The sequence below is a fragment of the Halichoeres trimaculatus genome, unplaced genomic scaffold, assembly GCF_033239565.1.
Source record: "Halichoeres trimaculatus isolate MK-OKI-2021-1 unplaced genomic scaffold, fHalTri1.1 fHalTri1_scaffold_6, whole genome shotgun sequence".
Taxonomy (NCBI): Eukaryota; Metazoa; Chordata; class Actinopteri; order Labriformes; family Labridae; genus Halichoeres; species Halichoeres trimaculatus.
Window position 1 is genome coordinate 27,232,491 of NW_027437184.1, and position 24,250 is coordinate 27,256,740.

Below are 24,250 nucleotides of genomic sequence, written 5' to 3' on the forward strand. Positions count from 1 at the left end.
TGTCAAAGGAACATGATCATTCTTTCTTTGTCTGTTTTTTTTCTTTCTTTGACTTTTCCTTGAGTCAAGTACCAACATGATCTTTTTTCTTACTTTCTTTCATTCTTTCTTTTTGTCTTTCTTTATTTATTCATTTATATCTTCTAGAGAACATGATGTAATTGTAAAAATATGCCAGGCTTAAATAAATAGATAAATACATTTGTTATGAAAAGACAGTATATTTGTGATTTAACAACCTGTTTTTAAAATATGTTTTGCAAGTAAAAAATGCTTTAAGACATGCTCAAAGGTTCGTTTAAAAGAAGAACTAAAGCTAACAGCCAAACTCCTTCTACTCTCTTCTTTGAGAGAATAAAACAAAAATGTCATGTAAAGAACAAACTACATGTATCCAGGACCAAGGTGCTGTAGTGTGCAAAACATGACTTTAAAGACAACAGAGGCAATATTCAAAGTGCAGGGCTGATAAAACAAATATACTGGGTAAGTTTTGCATACAGTCAGATGTGTTTACCCAAACTGCATTCAAAGCGACTCAGCTGAGTGAGTGAGTCTGTCTTATAGTGGGAAGGGCCAGAGAAGAAAGGGCTCTTTAAACATTCGGATGTAAAACTTTATTCTTTGTATTTATTTATATTTATTGTTTTTGTTTTTTTTTCATCTTTTAATTTTGAGTGGCTTTAAAAATACAATATGCAAGGACTGTGCAGAATCCAGACAGGTATTTTCTCCTGTCCTCACCTCTTTCTGTCTCTGTTCCTTCTTTGTCAGTGACCTCTCTGGCCTCTTCACCTCTGCCAGGATGTCTGTACTAAGAATACCTCGCTAAGACGTGAGCAGGAGGTGTTTGCCTTTTGGGCTCTCTGCCAGATAGCTGTGCCATAACTTTACCCTAGAGGCTGTCCTCACTGAACCTGGGTTATATAGGGAGGAGGAGTTGAAATGACAGAGATGCTTCTCTTTCTTTTGTTTGTCAGTGTGCCATTAAATGAGCTGAGAAGTTTATCTGAGGTTTGCACGTATTTAGTTCCTGGCTGAAGTTCCTGCAGGTGTACTGAGAGCATAGATAATAAGGTGTAGCTGTTACAGTATCTGATGGCTCACTTGCTTGTCCACCTTTTGTTTACATTGTAGTCATGTGTCCATCGGTCAATCAGGTATCGGCTTGCAGGGCCCGTTACATTAGGAATAATTTCCACAGCAGCACACAGAGCGTCAGATATGAGGTGCATTCAAGGCGATGGGACGCTTCACCTTTTTACCTCCAGGACTGCAGATCAAGTCCCAGTTTTTGGCAGCATGCTGTGCTGTAGTGATTTGTCATTAGGGGAAACTCTGAATCACCACCAGCTTGATTCAAAGCTACATAACCGACCTCTGACCTCACTTTTGGGAGTGTATCGCTGTCCTGGTTTACATAGTTTTACAACCCTAGTGTGAGAAAAGCTTCCTCTCGTGATTATATACCAACATACAAAGACTTGAGATAGATGGACAAGGTGAAAGTCATTTGCCGTAAAGATAAGCTTTTATTATTGAGAACAGAACTAATAGCCCCCCTATCATCTAAATTTCCTCGTAGATGTAAAAGTACAAGCAGACGTTGTTCAAGTCCACAAAGTCAGTCAGGCCACTAATGGAGCTGCTTCAGGCTATGCATCAATATGACATCACAGATTACAATCTGTGGACTTTGGGAGCACTTTAGGTACTTTCAGAGCTGGAAGAGCAGAGCCAGAACTGGCCCACAAAACACTGAGTCATTATAATAACAATCAGAGAGATGGGTGGGGCCGCTCGGTGATACAGCCGAACAGAAATGACTCGAGTATTCTCACCGGGACTTGAAGTGTGTGTGGGGGATTTGATGGGGATTTTACAGTGACCTGAGTGAACTTAATTCCACCTCTTGTCTCATCTGCTGTCATAAGCCTCTTTTACATATGCACTCCTGATATTTCCAAGAGGTTTACCAAGCACACTGGGAAAGCTGTGGTGTTGCGTTCAAAACATGACGGGGCACAAATGACGAGAGCTTCTGCAGAAATATCAAGTTTTGCACTAGTGATATTATAATACCATTACCCTAAATCACTTGTTTTGATTAATTCCTACTTTTTTTCGCCACATAAATTCCCCCTAAGTTTATGCATACATTTTACAGGAAGCTGGTAGATATCGCACAGCTTTTCTTCATCAATGTGGTTTACCTTGAAAATTTCAGGGAGTTTTAAGAGTTTTGTTTTGTGTGAGTGTAGCTATACCATAGTTTCCCTAGTTTAGCCTTGCAATGTGAATCATCATAGTCAAGTATCTTAAAGATGATTTCAGAGTGCAGCAAATACTAAAATTCAACCCAATGTAAAATAAGAGAAAAAATAGATATAAGAATTTAGATACATATTCCATGAAAATAGTACAGTTACAGTGAAATGATTGTCATAACATTTTAAGTCATATCTGGAATATTCTCACATGTCTTTAATAATGCATGAGTAGAGGTGATGATAATTTTGCACTACCATATGTATCATTTAAGTATTGAAAACCTTGTGCAATATTGAACAGGGCATGAACAAGGGCAGCACAATCAATTGCAAACTATTTACCATAATGTGAGCAGTTGCAAGAAAATGAATCTAGGCTTGCCTTTGCTACCCTCAGATTATTCAGCTTGTGTAACACATTAAGAATAACAGATAAAACTAAGTTCCCTCTGCTTCACATCTGTTAGTGGGCCTACTCAGTGCTGCCATATGAGCTACAGCCTGTTAGCACTTTTAAACATATTGCATATTGCTTATGAGCATTCTGAGTTAGCGGCCTGTGTTTACCTTTGGTAGCTTTGTCTATGTGACACATATCTAACCTCTACAAAGCAGCTCCCTTACTGTTTGATATGGTGTCCATATCTTTATCATGTTATTTTTTTTTCATTTACTGTCCCCCCTAATTTATTTCTTGTGATTTGTTTGAAGGGCTGATAATAATTGACTTTTTATTCTGCAGGGACAGTAATCTATTATGAACATGCCAGCCCAGTGCTGCTCAATGAAACTGTAATCTTCAACACCCACACCTTAAAGCTTTACAATTAGACATGTATACAAACAGAAAAATAGGACTCTATGGTTGAATGACAGACTGTCATTTGAATGGATTAACTTAAAAACAGCAGCTAGCTTAGCCACAGTGACACAGCAATTAAAAGGTATGTTAGCAGGTTACACACCCTAAAACTCCACCAATAGCGTGGTTATTTTTAAATGCAGGCACGACTATAACCAATGTTAGCAAACAGTTCATGTGAATAAGACATCTTTGGAATCAGAGGCCAAGTAAAATCATCCTTTACCTAGCCTAGCATATTCTACAGGAGCTAAAAGTGATATAAACCTACTAGCTAACTCTTTGTCAGAGGGCAAACAAGAGGGAAAAAGTCAAAGTGACAGAGTGTTAAAGAGATTAGTAACTGTACTTTAATTACTCAATCTCTGAGTGTAATCCCTGAACTAGTTTCTAAAAACAAGTCATCAAACCATCGTGACTGCCCAGCTCTGCTAAACTGTAAATTGTTTCCCACTTTGTGGCAGAATAGTGAAGGAAAATGAGAGCGTTTCTACCTTGGAAAAGTCACTCCTACTGATGAATAATAAATTGACATTCAAATTGCAGTAGGGAAAGTCCTTTCTGAGGAAGGATGCTCAGGGGATTTCACTGTTTATCCCCTTTGCACGCTCTTGCTGTCTTAATGTAACAGGTCATTCCTCTCTGCCTGCATTGTCCTCCATTACAGTTTATATGTGAGCACGATGACAGGCTAAGAGGGAGGACCAGTTCACTGAGGACACCTGTATCCCAGCTTAAACCCTCCCAGAGGAACATATGTATCCTGTCAGTATGACATGCCGCCTAAGTCTCTATGAACTGTACTTTCTACTCAGACAGGATTTACCGGATAAGTGTCCCTCGCACTTGTGACGCAATCCGTTGGAACCCTAACCACTCAAAGCTGGATTTGAAGCTCCACTGAACCCTGGTGAACTTTGACACCTAAAGTGGAATGCAGGAAGAAAACAGAGGGGAGAAAGAGTGCCCCCTCCCCCCTGCCTGGGGCCCTCTGAGGGCGTTCAGCCTCACCTGTTCATCACCCAGCTGGCAAAGTACCACTTTTACTCCTTCTTTTGATTAAACGAAAAAGCATTTAGACTAAACAATCAATAGGTACAGGCTTGAGTCCTGAATTGCTGGAGCATAAATCTTCCCAGTGCCTGGCGTGGAGTCGTCTCTGTATCATTTTTGCTGATTAGTTTTCCCATTACTCAAAACAGATGTGTTCGCTGGTGATGAATGATCCAATTATGGGATATTTGTCACCCATTTGATATCTGCTGCTAGTCTGCAACTGTAAAGTATTTCAGAGTGGAGCTTCTCCCCAGTCCACAGTCCACTTTGGCTGATATGACCCGTCCTTTAGATGTGCTTTACCGGCCAACTGGCCATTAGACAGAGCTGCCCTGTGGTGTTTTTCTGGCCCCGTATACAACAAACCATTTCTCCCTGATCATCTCATCAATCTTTTGTTTACAGATAAGACAGCTACTTAACAGAAAACCTGATTTTGAGCAAAGACAAGTTGCCCTGGCTCTAAGTCTGATTTAGGGCCTATGAAAATTAGCCCTTAAGTAGTGTCACTGTACAGATTATATGGAACTGTAGTTTCTCATTTGGCATCTACTTAAATCATTGTGAAAATAAACTTCCAACTTTCAGGAAAGGTTATTGAAAATGGCCCAGTTTTCTGCATTTCTAAAAACTGTAGGCGTGGCAGATCTCATTTTACCACTTCACGGATTCCAGCTCTGCAAAAGTGGAAAAGAAAAGATACTGCATTGCTGTGCCCGTTTTTACACTGAGCGCCCTCAATCAGTATGGTTTTTGTGTCCTAGCTTGTAGACATATGGCTTAGCCCTGCTTAGCTTCAAAGCTACAAATCAGCACTTTTCACCTGAAACAAATTAGACCCACTGCTTCATTTCTAGGGGTTTTACTTTTAGAAGAGTAGAAATGGTACATAAGAGTCACATGACATCCCACTAGCTGTGCCCACAAAAACAAGGCGAACAAAAATCCCAATTTTATTTGTCACAATAGGATAAAAGAGTAAGAAAGTTGAAGAATTGACCATTTGAATGTACTTTGCTATTGTTATTAGCATTTAGGACTGAAAAGCAGTATTACAGCTCTTTAGTGGAAGTCGACGCATCATCATCTCAAAGCTTAACCTTCCAAGCGGATGTAGAACACCCATTGCCATCACAGCCTGCGCTAAACTCTTTCAACCAAAAGTAAACAACTGGTGTCAACAATCAACAGCTACTGTTTATTCAGTCAACACAAAGGCTTGGTGCTAACACCTGCTCCTCCACTTTTTTCTTGATTGAATAGTGGAAACAAGTGTTTAGGAGTTTAACCAAACGCAATTTAAACCCATTATCAACTTTGATGACTGTATTTCAACTTTGGATGAATCTGCTTAAAGTGTCTCTGAGATGCTAACTACTCTGCTGTTAGGAAGGAGCAGGTCTGTGTTCCCAGAGGCTTTAAACACTGTGTCCTCAAAAGTCTGCGCACCCCGCTGACATGCCTCAGATAGTAGTCATACATGTCTAAACTGTAGTTGACCCCCGCAATTGCTCTACAAACACACACACACTCTGAAACAATACACAAACACTCACAGCTGAAAGGATTCATGTACACCCCCCACACCCCCTCTGTCTGTGGACAGTAGGCTGATTCTGCAGCCTCCCTCCCTCCCTCCCTCCCTTCCTCTCTTCCTCTCTCCTGCTCTGCCGTGCTGAGCTGTGTGTGTGTGAGTGTGTGTGTGTGTGACAGCTGCCTAATTGGGCATTCTCCCCTCGTCGGAGCGCCTGCCTCTCCTCTCTCTCCTCTCTCTCCTCCAGCCCGGGCCGGGGCTGCTGACGAATGGCAGCGGATTACAGATGAGGACACGGTGACCCGCCTGACCTTGCTGCACAGCCGCGGGGGAGGGTGAGGGGAGGGGGGAGACAACAGAGCGCTAGGGGTGGGGCAGACGGGGTGCTAGGACTGCAGAGGGGTGGAGTGGGCGTAGGTGGAGGAGGGCTGGGGGGGGGCAAGTGGCGTCAGGTCAGTGGAGGATGAGGTCGAACGAAGGTGGGCAAGATATTAGGATTTGGGGGGGGGGTTGCCAGGTGGCCAGGCGGGCGTGCGGGCAGGCGGGCGGACAGGCGAATGACAGGAGTGTCACATGACAGCAACACCCCTCCCGCCTCCACCCATGTCAGTATGTCAAGGGCATGAGCCCCCGCTGGCAACCACCACTGCGGCATTTTCCCCTTACTTTTATTTATATATTTATATCCTCTCTTCCCCTCCTCTAGCTCTTCTTCTCCTCTTTTTAATGTGTTTTATGTGTCCGTCAGACGAGCAGCTCCTATATGACTGCTGGCGTGCCTCCACACACCCCCAGGCCCCTGCGATGTGGTCGGTCAAAAGGAGGCGGCGGGTCCTTGAGCGTGGTGAATTTTAATTTCTGTGCGCACTGTAGATATTTCCATGCCCCCGCCCCCAACCCCCCCAGCCCCCCTCCCACCTTCCTGCTGCGTGTGTGAGACTGCCAAGGTGAGGTTGTGTCCTCTTGTTAAGAGCGATTAATGGCACTCGTTATGTACATAATGAAATATCCCTGCTGATGCATAGGGTGGCGTTGTCTCTCTCTCCCTCTGTCACACACACACAGTCACACACACTCACATATTGCCTGTGTACTGTATGTGTGTAACATCGAGGACGCTTTGTTACAGCCTCCAGGCAACTCTGGTATGTGTTTGATATGGTGTAGAGACCCCCCCTCCTGTGTAAGCCATCTCTCCAAATGAAAAACGAACGGGAATTAAGGCCCTGTCAATTCACAGTCGAGTTTGTTCCTCTTTTTCGCTTTAGATGCGCACAACACTGCGGCTCCCTGCGTGACATGTGTTCTGAGAGATAGAGATGGGTGGCTCACCACCGAGTCCCGTTTTGACTAGCGGAGTAAATTTAGATCTAATCTCCTTCTGTGTGTTCTTTTATAGCCGGAGAATGTTCACCTAACATCAGCTTTTAAGTTGACCTTGTTGTGTTGTTTGTTCATCTGAGAGCTTGTGTGTGTGTGTATGTGTGTGTGTGTGTGTTCATGTGTGTTTCTGGGACGAGACGCTGCAGGCTTCCCTATAGGTTTTTATTTTGACCTCGTGTGTGTATGTGTGTGTATGAGCGCTTACACCATTCAGTGCCTGAGTCAAGCTGTGCAAGCTCTTTTAATCCCACGCCCCGGTGCACGTAGGCTTGATTAGTGGCAGCAGTTATCTGTGCAGAAGACAGCCCGCCCTCCTTTAGCATTTGGTCAGGTCTGGGGCACGGGGGGGAGAGGGGGGTGTCAAGTCATGAGAAAGGTGAACGAGGAAGGAGAAAGGCAGAGTGGGAGGTGGAGGAGGAGGGATGGAGAGAATGAGGAGATGAGGGGAGGGCTGAAGCCTGATTAGTATTCTAAAGGAGCCCTGCTGCCAGTAGAGCAAATTGATTACTGCACTTTACCTGTATCAGCCTCCACAGCTAAGGATGACAAGGTACGGGAGCATGATGTGTGTCTGCGCTCACCTCACAAACACAGAACAATACCCGTGTTAGCATTTGGCTCAGGGTGGATTCTTCTCCTGAACTTTTTTACTACATTTACCTTTGAATAGTTCTCTCTGTCCTCTTGATCTCCTTCATTACAGAGAAATAATAGGCTGGCTGCAGTTGGGTGCTGGCCTTGTCTATCTCTCTCTGTCTGGTTTAATAGTCAATGGCAGACTTAAGGAAGACAAACTCATTTCCTGCAAGCCTTGGCCCTGTGCTTGTCTGCATCCCAGCTGACAGTTTGTTTCTTCTACAGTTAGAGCATCCAGGTAGATTTAAAGCAATAGAAACACAGCAAGCAATTTTTGTACTCTTTCATAATATCCATCAATATGCTATAAATAAAGACAAGGCTTAATCCTCCTACCTTTCAATCCTGCCCCCTCAGTCAGATAGTGATCACACCTGGGCTTCCAGGTGAAGGCAATTAATTGCAATTAACCCTGCTTGGATAGTGAAGCAGCTGCAGTTTGAGTGATGACAACCAGAACTGACAACCACGGAGGTCACTCGCTGCTTTAGTGACTGACCTATGACTACAGAAATCCAAGCTAAATTCAGTCTTTTCAGTCTTTTCTGTGAAATTTAAATGCTAACCTAATCACACCAGACAATTAAGCTTGTCTGTTGCATTTCATGGGTCGGTTTGTAAATTCAACCATTTTCCACTGTGTGGTTAGTTGAATTGTTTGGAGCCTAGACTGCATCACTCACTGATTGTCTTGTTTGTTTTTGTGGCCAAAATAATTGTAGTGTTATTTGTTACAGCATGAAAACTCCTCACTGTATGGTTTAACAGTAGAAAGTCATGAAAAGTAATCTTAATTCTTAGCTGAGGTCTTAACATGTATATTTCATGTATCAGGTTGAATGATAATTTCATTACCTCCGCCAAGGAGGCTATTGTTTTGGGAGAGTTTGTCTGTTTGTCTGTGATCGACATAACTCAAAAAGTAACAAACCGATCTTGATGAAATGTTCAGAAAATGTTCAAAATGGGATAAGGAAGAAGTGATTAAATTTTGGAGGTGATTCGGATCACAGTCTGGATCCAGGATATTTTTTAAGGATTCTTTATCATTGTGAGATAGGGCTGTTTTCACCATATGTGTAGATAACTCCACCATAAATGGTGGGATTGCTTTGCAAAACAATACAAGACAGGGTCACCATAATTTCTGACAGATGTAAAAGTACGATCCAGATCCTGGCAATATTCTGGATACTAAGATCTGGAATATGAAATATGTACTGGGACATCATAACTTTCAACACTGTCAGGTAACAAATTATCGCACAAACCTGCAACCAACACCAAGTTGTAGCAGACAGTCTGCTGAAAGGGAGTATAACATTAAAGTAAGACTTAAGTGTTGGTGACAATCACAATATGCTTGGCGGAGGTCTGAGGGCTTTTCTAGTTTGATATGTACGGCTGTCAAAATTAATTGAAAATTTAAACTTACTTTGTTTACATAATATCTGTCCCTTTTTTTACTTTTAAATATCCCTTCCAAGCAAAAGTATGATTTCTTGGGCACACTAATGAAGGTTTAAATGCGTAAAAAAATACCTTAAAACATTTTGTATTATGTAAAAGTCCTTTCGTAAATCTGTTACTACTAGCAAAAAAAAAGGCTCAAGAAGGGTTACATCTTTCTATTGAAGTACTCATGTAAGCATGCTGTATTGAGAAAGAGTAGTACACACCATTGTGTTTTAGCTCTAAAGACTTTGTGCTGAAGAGAAGGCTTAAGTCTAAAGAGAAAGTAAAGCTAAACAAAGAGTGTTTGGCTCCAGTGTCTGTAAGATATGGATTTATCTCTGGCTTGATTGGAGATCACAGGGATTTTGGCACACATCAAGAAAAGGGTTTCTCTGTTGAAAGAAGGAGTATGTTGGAAATTTGACAGATGAATACAACTTCCTGCCATCCGTAAAAATACTGTCTTATCTCAGCCTGCTTATTTGCTACAGGATTTTTTTTGTAAGTAAATATAAAACTTGAATCTAACACTTGTGAAAATCAAATGATGTCTAAACATATTGTGATACATGATAAGCAGGATTAGCCCCCCCCCCACAGTTTTGTTTTTTCTCAGCACAAAAAAAAGTAATTGAACTGAGACTGCATCTTATATTCTGTTCCACTGCTTTGTTTGTATTAGGTCTGCTCTCACTCCTCTTTTTTCTCTGAGTGACCAGAACCCCCTGCTCTCTATTTTTCCATTGCAGTTAAAATATAAATCCATAGGTCTGTCCATTTTGGTAGATGGATGTGGATTGTATCATTTAAAGCATGCTGTACCAAAAAAACATTGAGTTTTGACATTTTTGGTTAAAGGTTAAATCCCACTGAATCTTGCTTTTTTACATACAGTACTTCCCAGAGTTCAGACAATCCAAAGAGTGAAAGGTCTTTGGGTGTTTAGTTGTTTCAAGTCCAGCTTAAAGCTTAGACAAATAAGCATTTAACTGCAATACCAATGTGTATTTCAGAGAAACAAATCCCCTGGAAACTCCCCCCGGTAGGCCACAAATACTGGAGTGTAACTACAGGTTGCTTTAACTTTTTGACTGCTGGACAGTGAAGTAGTAAGCAGTGGAGCTACTGAAATGTTCCAAAAAGGAAGTAGTGTGTCTTAAAAAGTTTACAGTGGGTGTAAAGCTTTATGTTTCGGAAAAGCCAAAGCAGATGGAAATGTTTCAAGAGACAGTTTGCAGTCATATAACAGCTTATCTCTCATACTTTTTCTTAAGAGTTATCTCTGAGTGGAGAGGGTGTACTGACTGTTTCATCATCTTCAAAGTCTTTGTTTCCATGTTTAAACACAAAATTGCAGTAATTCATTAATGTATGTTTAACAAAGGCCTGTCATATAGATTTGTCCTTCATCACATACTTAAAGCTGTATATGATGTGATTTTATTGAATTTAGAACAGAACTTTAGATTTTCTGTTGACTGCAGTAGCAAACATCTTCGCCCACAGGCCAGTGACAGAGAGAATCACGTTCTAATCCTTGTTGCAAATGACCGGGTTTATCCAGGCTTAATAATTGGTAAATATCTGTTTTTTTTCTGTGTTTTCGCTCTGAGAGAAATCATATGAGGCCTGTAACATTAACTTGAATAGCTGAGGCTGCGTGTGTTAAGCTTAAACTTGGGTCCTCTCCAGGTTGTGTAACAGCAGGGTGCAGGGTGGTACAAGGTCCTTTGGGGTGACAGAAAGGCAGCCATGTTGTTGTTTAATGAGTGCTATCCAAAACCCTTGTTTTGTTGGGTAGTGTAGTTAGCAGCAGTCACTTAGAGTGTTTTTCAAAGAGTGTTGTAACATAAGGAGATTATACTTCATCCTCCCGTAGTTAAACATTTTAGTTTTTTTGTTCCGTTTGCAACGTGTTCCCATGTTTCTTCCCTTTTATACACATTTGTATATGCAGTCAGATTACTTTCCAGACACTGAATGGACAGTTTCAGGAGTGAGTACATTGTTTTCTACTAGGCCTCCACAATCTTCTTTTGGCTCGGACAGCTTAAAGTTCAAATTAGGGATTTTCCAAAGGGAATAATTGCCTGTTTAAATGGAAACTAAAAATACAAGTAACTGACACATTTAAAGGCAATTAAAGATTAACCAAAACAATAAAAGGTCAAGCATTCTCACCCTTCATATCAAATCAGCCAAATCTTGTGCCCAACTCAGTGCCTCCTGTCATCTGTGATCATTACAACCATCATCCTCAACCACAGCTAGAGCTCCAACGAGTGGCTCTGCTATGGTTCCGACATGAAACATGCCTCTTTTTCAAGCCTACACTACTAAAATAGTATAAACTTGTCTGACTGATTAGATTCAAGGTAGGGGTGCTCCCATGTGATCCTGGTATTAGGTATTGGTTCAGTACAGATTCAGAAAGTTTGAAGTGACATTGATGACAAAGGGCTGATCTATTTGTCTCTGACCTAACATGAGAAACAAAAAGAGGTCTCCAGTTATCTCCCTGATGTTTTCGATAATAACTACTTTTGAACTGAACAAGCCAATCACAGCAGAGAAAGTCCAGGTAGGTTACTAACTTTTAGAAACAAAACATGTGTGTCCCCTTCTCATACAACAGCCAAGGTTGGACAAGTATCTAAAGGTGGTTTTGTTAAACAACCTTGGTTTTCTTTTTGATTCTGAGATAGTCAGGACTATCTCCAGCTAGACTGTTTTGTTGCAGTGGGTCGGGGCACCAGGGCCAGGTGTAGGACTAATCTCATTGAAGTCTCCTGTTTATTGGCATGTACTCAGCTCTGCCTTGCCAACTGGATTTGTGCTGCTTGGGAGATTTTCCTGGAGAAGGTTACGCATAATTGTTTTATGCTTTATTGGGTTAAATGTACCTTAATTTATTTAACATATACCTGTGATTTTACTCCCAAATTAAGAAATGAAAACTGTATTTTTTTTAGATACCAAAGGAATGTCCCTTCACGAAGCACTGTACCCTGTAATATCATTCCCCAACCTCAGTCGGAGCATTAGGATGATTTAAAAACTAGAAAGTAGGTCAATGGGAGCATTACGAAAGGCAGAATGATAGCAGAGATATGTTCTCTTCTTTACTTCACTTAGACCTCTGTCACACACCATATTACTCCCAACCATCTTCAAATCACTGACTGTTAGAGGAAAAAGAGCAGTACTTTGTTAACCCAATAAAGGCAGACATCTTGCTGACTCATGGCGATACCCCTCTCAGGGCGGATGCCAGGCATATTATGGAAATGATTCATTAAAGGATGATGTTTTTTAGCTGGTTTTATCCAGCTCTCAGGGCAGCCTGACAGTGGGACATTTGATCTCAATTGCAAAGTGGCCCATTTCCCTCAGACATCACCACTGCAGTCTGTTTCAAGTGCCTTGTTGTGCCTGTTGGCGTGCTGGCCATGGGGCAATCAGCTGTTCCTATTTCCAGCTCCAGTGTTTACAAATGGAAAATGTGTGTTGTTGCGGGAGGGAAATGAGCACCATTTTGGACAGACGATGTGAGCAGAAGATTACCTCGGAGCCCCATAGAAATGAATCAGGTATAGATTGATGGCAGCCACGGCTCATTAAGAAAGGAATGTGTGTGTGTGTTTAATTGATGCAGCAATTTTCAGGCACTCAGGAAATGGCCCTTGGGTGGGTCTTCCAAATGGCACACAAATATTTACTATGGATAAAAACATTTTAAAAGGATATCCATGCAGGCCTGGGCACCCTTGGTCCGGGTCTGTGATACAGTGGTATCATCAATACACTGGCTAGTTTGGCTGGGTCCTCCACCAGTCAGCTGGGCTCTGAACTGCTTAGATGACTCATCAGTGTGCATGAATTCATCTCTGCTCTCTCTCAACCCCGAGAACTCTTTGTACTGATGAGTGCAGATGAAGTTAAAATCCGCCCACACACTCCTCATCTGAGGCCAGATGCAGGCCAAGAACTTTAGCACTCTGCTCCCATTTTGTCCAAGTCTGAGATGTTAGCATTCAGTCATCACACACTTCCTCACATACAAAGTCTCTGAATCTTTTTCTCAGATGGGTTCCCTGTGCTACTTAACACAAGAGGTCTGATTTTTAGCATCACATTTCCTTTATGCAGGGTGCATTCACTGTTTTCTGAGTGTGCACATAGAGGCATGTGTGCTATGCATGACTTGTTTGGTCAATGCATCCTAAGAAGTGGGTCAGAGTGCCCTAGTTCTCATTGTGTGGGCGTGCATGTGCCTGTGTATTACATTTCAGTGTTATTTTGTCCTGATTGACTTATCTGCAAAAACATCTTCTTGCTCTAGCTATCCCGCTGTTTGGTAGCGTGTTCTGCTCTTGTTTACCTCTCTCAAGGTGAACCAGAGCTTTTAATTCAACTTTGGTGCACTTGTTCACTTGAGGAAGGCTACAGACAACTGCATTTGGTCAGGTAGCTTGTGTTTTTTCTTATTTAATCATGTCAGACCATATTGAATTTACAAATAGCGGTCACGCCGCATGTGTAAGTGAGCTACCCTGTTGAGTATGTGCAGCAGGGCTGGGCTGCAGATTACATGATATAATAGTGTTTAGGCATCGCCTCTCCTTTTAAATTCCTTTAACCTTGACTCCCCTTAAATGCAGGGAGAACACATCTGCCAGGCTGGTGTCAGACATTAGTAACACACACCGCTCGGGCAGCATTGTCACTTTTTATTAACGCCCAGAGCTTTGCATGGACACCAGCTGTTGCATCAAGTGGAAAAGCCTTGGCGGCATGAATGACCTTGACTTTAACTGCCGCTCCTTTGGCTCTCCCCCCTTTAATTCTTTTGTTTGGTCTCATACATTTTAAATGGCTTAAATGGATTACCATTCCTGACAATGAAGGTCATTAAAGAACTCACTTTTTTACTGATGGAAAAAGAGCCTATGGAACCAGCAAGAGTACATGTGTGTTCGTGGGGAGTGAGTGAAGGTCACTTTTTGAGATCTAATCCGTGACTTCAGCATCGGCACATTCTGGTAATTTCACGTATCTTGGAAAGCCGCTGAGATTGCAGTGACCTTTAATGTTCCTGGTTTCTTTTTAAGTACAGGAGAAGTGAAACAAAAAGAGAGGGAGATAGATAAAGAGGCGACCATCCCGCGGTTGATGGAGCTCTCTGCCCTCCCTCTCACATGTACGTGGCCGACAGTAGGGGTAAAAATCACTTTAGAACGGTGCCTGCTCTGTCATTGGCTGACATTGTCAAGGATAATGGATAATCACCACAGAACCCATAGAGCAGCTCATTGGTGCTGTGGTGTCCCGCGGTGGGGGAAGGGGGTGGAGGTCACGCTTTTTGGGTGCCACCACCGATGAGATGACATGTTAACAGATGTGTAAGGTCATTTTATATGTATACACCAGGGGAGATAATGTAATAGTAATGCACACATCACACATTGAGGGAGAGGGAAGGAGGAGGGCTGTGTGCTTTAGGGGCTCCGTGTAGACGACAGCTTTCCCTATATTAAGGTCATTTATTTAACAGAGCTCTGTCAGGGAGGAAAACATATTTTCTCTTGCCCTTGCTGTAGCAGGGCTTTTTGACACCGCCTCTGTCATTACATGTCTCTCAAGAGCCTGAAGGTCCTTACTTTTTTAGAAGAGTACTTAATGTGAGACGGTGAATGCAGTATCTCTGTTGTATATAAACTTATATAGTGCTGTGTCATCGTGTCCCTGTGCAGCCTTGTCTGCTCTGTATTGAAGTTTCTGTGGGCAAAAACAGAGACAAGGTCAACTGTAATTCCAAAGGTTCACTGCCAGCAGCAAAGAGATTAACAGAATTTCCCATGTTGAATGCGTGTCAGTGTTTCTTTCCAGTTTATTTTTATTCTCCCACTCACTGAGGAAGGGGGCTGTATCATGACATGTTAGCAACTTTTCCAGCCTGTATTGAAGGTAAACATGTGTACGTGATGAATGTGATCAAACGAAGTGTTACAGGGCATTCTATTATAATTGCTTTAGGCTCACTGGAGTGGAAATAGCCCTAATCCTGAGCATCTAAGATTAGCATGACAGCAGACGTCAGATGGCCCAGTATGACCAGGTTGGCTTTTATTGTTGTCAGATTTAGGTCACCAGCTTAGAAATGGCCTTCAACTGTAATTGACGCTGATAGGCCAATCTCAAAAAAGGTTAGCATATTCAATTCAGTGCTGCACAGTGCAACATGCCTCATCAATCTGTGCACCGCAGGTTGTTTATAAGTTTCAAGCCTGATTGTTTTCCTAATAGCACCCAGACTTAACTGTGCACTGATAATTTAAATCCAGCTTCTAATCCAAGCTCATTGTCAAAAGGGGTTGAAAGTGCCACCTTGTTGCCCTTACTGTCATGACAACCTGTGGACCTTGGCCACAGGGATGGATTTCTGCCCGATTAGAGGCCTGCTGCCTTGTTGTTTTTGGCCCTGGCTCCTGTTTTCTGTGAAGTATTTAGACTGGTGGCTGTGTGGGTTGCTGTGGCCTTTCGTCACAATCAAGGGCTGCTGTCCTGTTGTGTGACCTACTATGTCGGTCCACTCAGCGGACACCAAAGGTGAGGGCGGCTTTGGGAAAGGACACGGACAGCAGCTGAGGGGAGGTGGAAACTCTGTATTAATTAACCTTTATGGGATGCGGCCAGGACTGTCGGAGGTGTCCTGTATCCACGGAAACCACGCTGACAGGGTTCAGAGCAGAGGTCTTCCAGGGCAGAGCTACTCACACTGTCATAGCAACTGGCACAATGCTCACCCCAGTGTCACCAGTTCAGCCCTCCTGACAGTGTTGTGCTGTGACAGGTGCACCTGATCCTTAAGCAACCCCCACCTCTTGATACACGCACACAGGGAAACACACACACACACAAACACACACACACACACACACACACACACACACACACACAAACACACAAACAAACACACTTGGAGGTTGAGTATAGCTTGCCTCTTCCCAATATCCTACCTTTGATTCTCTTTTGCTTTCGTAACACTCCTCACTGGCTCATGTCACATCAAGTCAGTTCACATTTGGATCTTTTCCTTTGTTAATAAAAAATGGCACATAAAGAAATAAGATTTGAGTTGGATCTAGCTACTTAGTTCCTTAGAAAGATGCAAGTGCCAGTTTATAACAGAGAAGTCACCAGATTTAATTCTGTGTGAAATTATGCACATATGTATGTACATATTGGTGCATATATCTGTGCTTGTGCCTTAGTGCTTAAATGCTAACTTGTGCAGATTGTGGGGGGCTCTTTCTTTGTGAAGACCGAGGGTTGCATTGTGGAGACGCTGCTTGCTGCTTAAGTGCATGAGGAGCTGGAGGTGTGTGTGTATGCATGTTGGGAGGGGGGAGTAATCCACCGAAATGACAAGCTGCATAAGAAATTATTCACAGCACTCACAAGGCCCTTCACTTTTGAAAGACATCACTGTGAGGGGCTTACGGCTCACGACCTGAATGTTTTCAAGGTAGTGGGCTTGAATTTTCAATTTGGATCCAATCAGGCCTAATCTACATTTGTCGTCTGTTCAGTGGCTGTGAGGGGAGAGTGCAGAGAGGAGAAGGAGTCGTGTGCAGTCAATCTGAAATGTTGCTAAGTAACAGAGATGGCAGAAGAGGTGGAGAAATGAATGTGATATAGTGCTCTGCAAATTCCTGCTTCTCACACAGTTTCTCCTTTTTTTCCTCTTTCTCCCCACCTTACCATCCCCCTTCTCTCCTTCCTCTATCTCTCTGTCTCTACCATAGGTCCCCCATGTGAGATCTGGAAGGCTGAAAGGCGCCACTGACAGAAGCACGGCCAGGCCTCAGGACGAATATCCCAAACATCCACAGCCACGGAATGTGTCAACATCTTGGTGGTGAAATCCTGCTGACTCCTTGCTTGCCACTCACATAATCCTGGATCTGGGCCTTCTGGGATCCTACAGTGTGTAAAGGCATACAACAATGCCTGGCAGGCTCACCTGCCCCAGTTTGCCTCCAACCACACTAGCTGTTACACCACAGCGCTGACTGTACCCACAGTATTGGGGAATCACATCCGACCAGTGCATCCGTCATTCCCCTGCAGGCTAAATCTGTGGAATTGCCTGCCCTCTTTTTGGTATTTAGGAAGTACATGCCACTGTCGAACAGATGACCTAGTGGACATTTGTTTCCCAGTACCAGTGCTGAACCATACGAGGGGATCCTAGTATTGAACATGACTCATGGGGAGGAGCCTGGCCCTGAGACACACAAGGATTCAGCTGTTCTAACTTATCTGGAAGGTTTACTGATGCATCCAGTGGTAGCCGGGCCTGGGGCCACGGCAAGCGGGAGGTCTGAGGCTGCCCATAGCAACCAGGAGCAGAGTGAAAAAGTAGGCGGGCCTTTCCAACTGCCCAGCCATGGCCCCACAGCTCCCAAAACTGGAACCAACGGGCCAACTCTGGGTTCTTCACAACACCTGAAGAAGGCCCGCCTGCTGCGCTCCGGAGCCTGGAATGATCCAGGCAACCAGCATAAAAGCTCACCCTCAATGGAGCTGAATGGTAAAGAGGGTGGCCTGCAAAATGGAGCATTAGAGGGATCTCCGCATGCTGGTGAGAGCACCTTGTTGGCTTCCTTGCTACAGTCATTCAGCTCCAGACTTCAGAGTGTGGCAATGTCTCAGCACTCCATCAAATCTCCAAGTGAGTGTTCCTCTCCTTCCAAGGCACCACCTGCAGAAAAAGAGCCGCTTCCTTCGTACGAGACAGCCTCAAGCCGTTTAAAGGGCCTAATGAGGAAAAACAAACTTCAGAATCATAGCAACACACCTTACAGTCGCAGGGGGCACAGTCAGGACAGACCCCCGGAATCACCTCGGTCAACACACAGTGCCACTCCTCCCTCTGCTCCCTCAGCTTCTGAATCAGTTTCCTGTGCAGAGCGTCTGAAAGCAGTGGCCAACATGGTAAAAATTCGTTCTAGTCCAGCACCTTCACCCAAGCCCAGTGTGGCCTGCAGTCAACTGGCTCTGCTGCTGTCCAGTGAAGCCCATCTCCAACAGTACTCTCGGGAGCATGCACTCAAAGCCCAGCTCTCTGGAAGATCTGCCAGCGAGAGACTAGCTGCAATGGCAAACCAGCAGCACGGCCCAGATACAAGGCCACCTAGTGTGGGATCAACTCCACCCAGAGCCCCAGACACATTGAGCTCCCTAACAACGCAAAATGGAATGACAGCAACTTCTACTGCATCAACACTCCCTCGAACAACTCTTTCCAGTCCCCAGAGTCCCTCTTTGCTGCGTGGCCACAGCCAAAGTTCCCCACCCACACCCCCACATGCCCCAAACCACACCCACAGCCAACCACTTAGGGAGAAGCGAGGCTTCGACTCACGTCCAACTCGACCCCCCCAGACATGCAGCAGCTTGTTACTGCTGCTTCTCAATAACCACAATAACCAAAAGCAGCTGACAAAGAATGGGCATCTGGAAGACAGCTGTGGGGTTCTGCCACCAAGTGGCTCCTCTTCTGTCACATCAGACAGTGAATGCTCCACTCAGGAGAGGAGCCTGACAAAGGACAGCAGTGATGCAGAGAGTACCTACTCCAGTTGCTCTCCCATTGACCTCTCTATTAGAAGCCGGGCAAATACACAAGAGACAGGGCCCAAAACTTCCTCCTCTTCTTTCTCCTCATTCTCCTCTTCCACCTCTACCCTCTCCTCCTCAGCCACAGCATATTCTTTCCCCCCAGTTGCATTTTCTCCTCAAGCTTCTGCTCCAACTCCTACCACGATCTTTTCACCATCCTCTACTGTTATCTCCTCTGGTTCCACTGCAACTTTTTCATCTTCCTCTCCCTCTATTTCTACATCTTCCCTGGATAAACTAACAGAATCTTTACTAAACAAGTGGAAACCAGAGCCATCAGGATCGAAAGTGTCCAAGAGTAAGGAACCTGAAATGAGCCCTGAAGCAAAATCCCACCCAAAACTTACACTCATGCAGCTTCTTCTTGAGCGCAGAAATAATGAGATGGTCAATAAAAATGCAGTTAATCAAGATTTGCCACTTGATATAACCATGGCCACCATGTCTCGTGGCCAGCCAAAGGGACTGTTGCCCTGGGAAGAGACCAGGACAAAAAGCCCTATAGACAGACCTGCAGCACCAGCCCAGCCTCCCTACCCACTTAGTCAGGACCCAAGTGGTGCATTATCCCCATACTCCCACCCCTCTCCACATGTCCAGTCTAGTCCTCTGGATTTGTGTAAATCTAAGATCTGCCCTGCTGAGAAGTCTTCAGAGCCTGCCTTCAGTGCCAGTAAACTGTTACAGAATCTGGCTCAGTGTGGCACCGCTTCCTCCCCACCCATCCCCTCCAGTGGGGTGAGTCAGGAGCACGATGCCAGTAGGCCCCTTGCCCTATTGGAAAGGCTCAATGCTCCAATCCCCAGAACCACAACCACTCCACTCTCAGATGGACCCTCAGGCAGTGGCACACCATTTAGTCAGAAGGAAGCCTCTCCTCCTTCATCACAGATTGAGAACCTTCTAGAGAGGCGTACTGTGTTGCAGCTTCTTCTAGGAACAGGCTCAACGACTTCCACGGTCAGTCGCAAAGAGAGACCCAGTGCCTGTGGGAGAAGGAGTGTAGAGGTGGCTGGAGGCAGTTATGAAAAGGTGCCTGGTGCTGTCTGTGACAGCTCAAATGGGCCCCCTTTGGATGTAAAAGTTAAAACAGAGATCATGGAGGAAATAGGACCGTCTTCAGCTATTTCTGAGGAATCAAGTGGCAGAAAAAGACCTAGTAGTTACGAGAAGATGAGCCCCCTGTTGGATCCTCAGCAGGACTTTAAAACAGAGCCAAGGCCTACAGAGGTCATAGAAAAATATGGCCTCCTCAGCCAGTTGCTTAAACAACAGACTGCTACCTATTATACCAGTGCTGCTATGAAGGCTGAGTCACAGCCCAGACAGGTGAAAGAGGAACAGAGGGAGTATCCAAGCCCCAGTCCTAAGAAGAGACGCCTCTGCACTGATCGGACTGATTGTTTGAATCATACCTGCTCTACAAGAGCAAAAGACAATGGTGACACAAATGTGTTTGCCTCTCCACCTGTTCAGGAAGAGCCTGAACAGCAGCGGAGTCCAAAGGAAGCAGTGGCTCCACCCAGGAGCCCACCAAGTGAGGCCCTAACCAGAGAGAGCCGGGGTTTCAATGTGCTCAAACAGCTGCTGCTGTCGGATAACTGTCTGAAGGAGCTGTCCCAGCAGCCACGAGGGACACCCAGTCCTTCCGTCTTGCAGGCTAATGGCAAGGCCAATGGCAGCATTCTCAGTCAGCCTTCACATAATCACAGCTTCCTCCACCTTCCCAGCTGGCACCCTCATGGTTCCCTTAACTCAGGGCTCCCAAGTAATCTTAGACCACTGCCCACACCCCCTCAAGGTGACAGTCCTGTACGAACCCCCTGGGGCCGCAACCCTGCTCCATGGCCAGTGACTCAAAAGCGGGACCCCCCTACTCTAGTTAAACAGGAGCCTGAGAGCCCTGTGCGGTGGAGTAGTCAGGAGAATGAGGAGGAGGAGGGTTGTGACTCAAACCTGGACTCCCCCCGGCTCTCGCGCTCTAACCCGATCTTATATTACATGTTGCAGAAGGGCAGCATTCAGCTGAGGAAGGAGGTGAGGGATCAGGCGGAAGGAACCCAGTCTGTGGTCAGAGTTAAAGAAGAGCCAATCAGTGACATGCATGCTTATGAACACAGTCTGAGCTCTATCCCACAATCACCAACCCATAATGACAAGCACAGCCAAGAGAGCCACGGGCTGAGCCAATCATCTGAATAGAAGTTGTATCAACTGAAGAAAAAACTGAGAGGAACCCAATATCATTGACTCTTTTATTCTTTTTTAATGACTTGCCAAATTGGTTTGATGATACAAAAAGTAAAGGACAAAACTATGGGGGTTTTTTGTTTTGTTTTGTTTTTTTCTGTTTTGTTTTTCTAAAGTGGAATAGAGCAAGTTCAAATTTAGATGCGTACCTTAAATACAATGTGCAATAGTTTATCAGTTTTAAACAATGAGGTCATGGGTCGGTTCATAACAGGTCCGCTTATCTGGTTAAAAAAAAAAAAAATTACACAACTGACAAAATTTGACTTTCCCCTATCATCTGGAAGCATTTATTTTATTTTGTAATCAAAGAAGTCCCCCTTTACAATCCGATCTTGCTTTACACTTATTATTTATATCTGAATTGTACACATATCACTATGCCATGTCCTCTTTGTTGCTCCCCATAAAACATTTAGAACAAACATTTCCGGAAACATCTATTATTAATGGCTCCAAAAATGTTAGTGCTCAGTTCAGTGGACATTTATTTATTTTCTCCATCAGAACATTGCAGATAGAGAACTCCCCATCAATTTTAGATAAGAATCCAAATAAAGTCGTTCTAGGGCAGACACAGCGGTCTATTACAACAACGTACATGATAAATTTATTCAAAGGAGGACCTTGAAAATAATGTTCACACTGCAATAGCTTCAGTGAGGATCCAACATGATGAATGCTTTGTCTTGCTTTTCCTCGAGATTCATGTTGTGGTATAAAAACCAACAGAGTGAGAATATATCAATGGAGATTTAAATGGTCACACCTCATTGGGTTATGCTTTTTTTCTTTAAATTGAATCTTTGAGGGCAGTATTCGACAGTGCAAATTCTGGGTGAAGTGTTTGCAAACTCTGCAGTTTTGAGTAGATGGGTCAACACAGCATGTGTGGGTGCTTACAGTTGAGCAACTGTATGTAAACAGGTTTCTAGAGCAACAGTCAGAAGGCTACCGTGTCTGAGTGACTTTTCTTACCATCCTGGGTAAACCGACACAACTTTGCTTCATACACACAAAGAGTGAGTTTTAAGCACATGGCTTCTTCTTTACATGTTGTTTAATGAGCACTCAGAGTTTGCACTATCAAAGCTGAGTCCTTAGTCCTTTTCATGATAATTTAATGGCATGTTTTTAAAATGTCAGTATCTTATCTGTTATCTGTTGAGAATTTGATGGTTTGTGATTTTTTTATCTCATAATTTCTTAACTGTTGTGGTTTTTCAGACTTCTTTTGTTTTGTGGCAGTCTCTAAACCCATAAAATGTCAAAATAACTGCATGATGAGAGAACACCACAGGTACATCTTTCTTTTCAAAAGCAGCTGGATATGTGTACCTGACCCCCAGTAATCACCAAGACATGTATGTGTCTTAAGGGATACCTGCTATCTAGCTCCTTATTTTGATTGTACTGTATTTTTTTCAGTTAATTTCACACATCGCTTCATCCATTTAGTCTTGTGATCTTTTTAATACATATACCCATGACGTATGTCTCTGCGATTATTAATACATTTTCACAATGGTTAAATATATTTGTGTAAATAGTACTTTCAGTATGAAAGATGACTATTTTGTAATGTTTAAGAAAAGATATTACCCTAGTTTTTAATGCCCTGATATGTAAATACGAATTATATGCGTACAAGTGTACATACAAAGGCAGAGGATGCTATGCCCATCTTTTTTGGTTGGTTTGTTCTTTGCATGTGTCTCTATGTGGTAAATGATAATCTATCCTGCGCTGTGTTGTGTAATAATGTCTGACTCTCCTCACTGCTGCCTGTTGCATGCAGACGCATGGGAACTACCTGTGTATCCCTACTGGTGAAGGGGGAAAATGTCAAGTCTTAAAATAGGTCTTTTTTTATCACAGAGAGAGGTTGGTTTAGAAACTGAACAGTCCCTAAATAACCACAGACTGTCAAGAGAGTTGATTAAAATGTGTGGAAAATAAACGTGCATTGAATATTTTTGTGATTTTCTTTTCTGTTACTGGTTAACAAAGCTCTGTGAAAGAGCTTGGGGCTATAGTGGGGGATTGACGTACAATCATAGATCTGCATTGTGCATCTAAGAAATACATTTGTAGCAGCAAAATATAAAAAAGGTGTTTCATTTTTTTCATGTGAAGACCTGAAGCATTATTTCATTTTTTATGTTTTCATTTTTGGTGTTCATTTGCACTGATATCTCAGAAATAAAGTACTAAAATGCATGACCTAGTATGAATGTGTTCCTCTCTTTCTAGTTCACCATGAAGAAGTGTGTTTTTCATATGCCAAAAAAGAGGATGTGTGCAGTTTTCCTGGATACTATATAAGGTTATCTGAGGGAAGCTCTGGGGCTTGTGTTTCAGGCTTAAAACAACGTAACACTTTTTTGCATCTTAATTATTTAAAAAAAAATGTACCTGTCAGATATAATTGGGGATGAGGATCATAACCTGGTTCTATCACTACCCAGTTTTCAAAACCTATTTGAGCCAGTTGAGTTGTCACGTCTTTAAACACTATTTTAATTGAGACCACTCTCGTCACAATAACTTTTTATCTCCATGCAATACATGAAAATTCACACTCTGCCCTCCACTTGCTTGTGTGGAATACCAAAGCTTGCAGTAGGGAAAGCAAACCTACCCTCTCTTTAAATAACAATAATAAAAACTCTTCACAAATAGAGTTTGCCTTGTATAGTTTTGAATTAAAACTTAATTTTGCACAATAATTTATTGCAACGGTGGACAACCAACAGTAGTGGTCAAGCACTTTGGCATTGGGCAGCAGTTCACTATTAATTAGCTGTTATTAGTGTTGTTAAACGCGCTGGTTTTTATTTATTTTTTCACTGAAATTATTATAATGTTGTGATTTTAATAAAAGATGGCATGGGCAGCTTTCCTAAATGTGATTGATAAGTCAAAGTTTCACATGGTTAAGTATTATGGGTCAGAGAGGCAGAAATGTAATGTTTACATATGTGGACGCTGGGTCAATGTACCTCTTATAAAAGGTACATTGACAAACAACTTTATTCTTTAAGGGAAGTATTTATAAGAGTAGTGGAGACAGGAGGTGTACATACATGTTTATCATTGATATGTGTGCACATATAT

The 24,250-nt window shown here is 43.2% G+C and overlaps 1 protein-coding gene across 2 annotated transcripts in view; it reads left to right on the top strand.

The window, feature by feature from the left end:
* nrip1b (nuclear receptor interacting protein 1b) overlaps positions 1-22,549 on the top strand; it is a 55,868-nt gene extending 33,319 nt beyond the window's left edge. For both annotated transcript variants that reach the window (XM_074672217.1, XM_074672216.1), the window contains one exon: positions 17,005-22,549. In XM_074672217.1, the coding sequence (XP_074528318.1) occupies positions 17,462-21,085 (3,624 nt within the window). In that variant the 5' untranslated portion in view covers positions 17,005-17,461 and the 3' untranslated portion in view covers positions 21,086-22,549. The remainder of the gene's footprint in view (positions 1-17,004) is intronic.
* Positions 22,550-24,250: the final 1,701 nt, after the last annotated feature.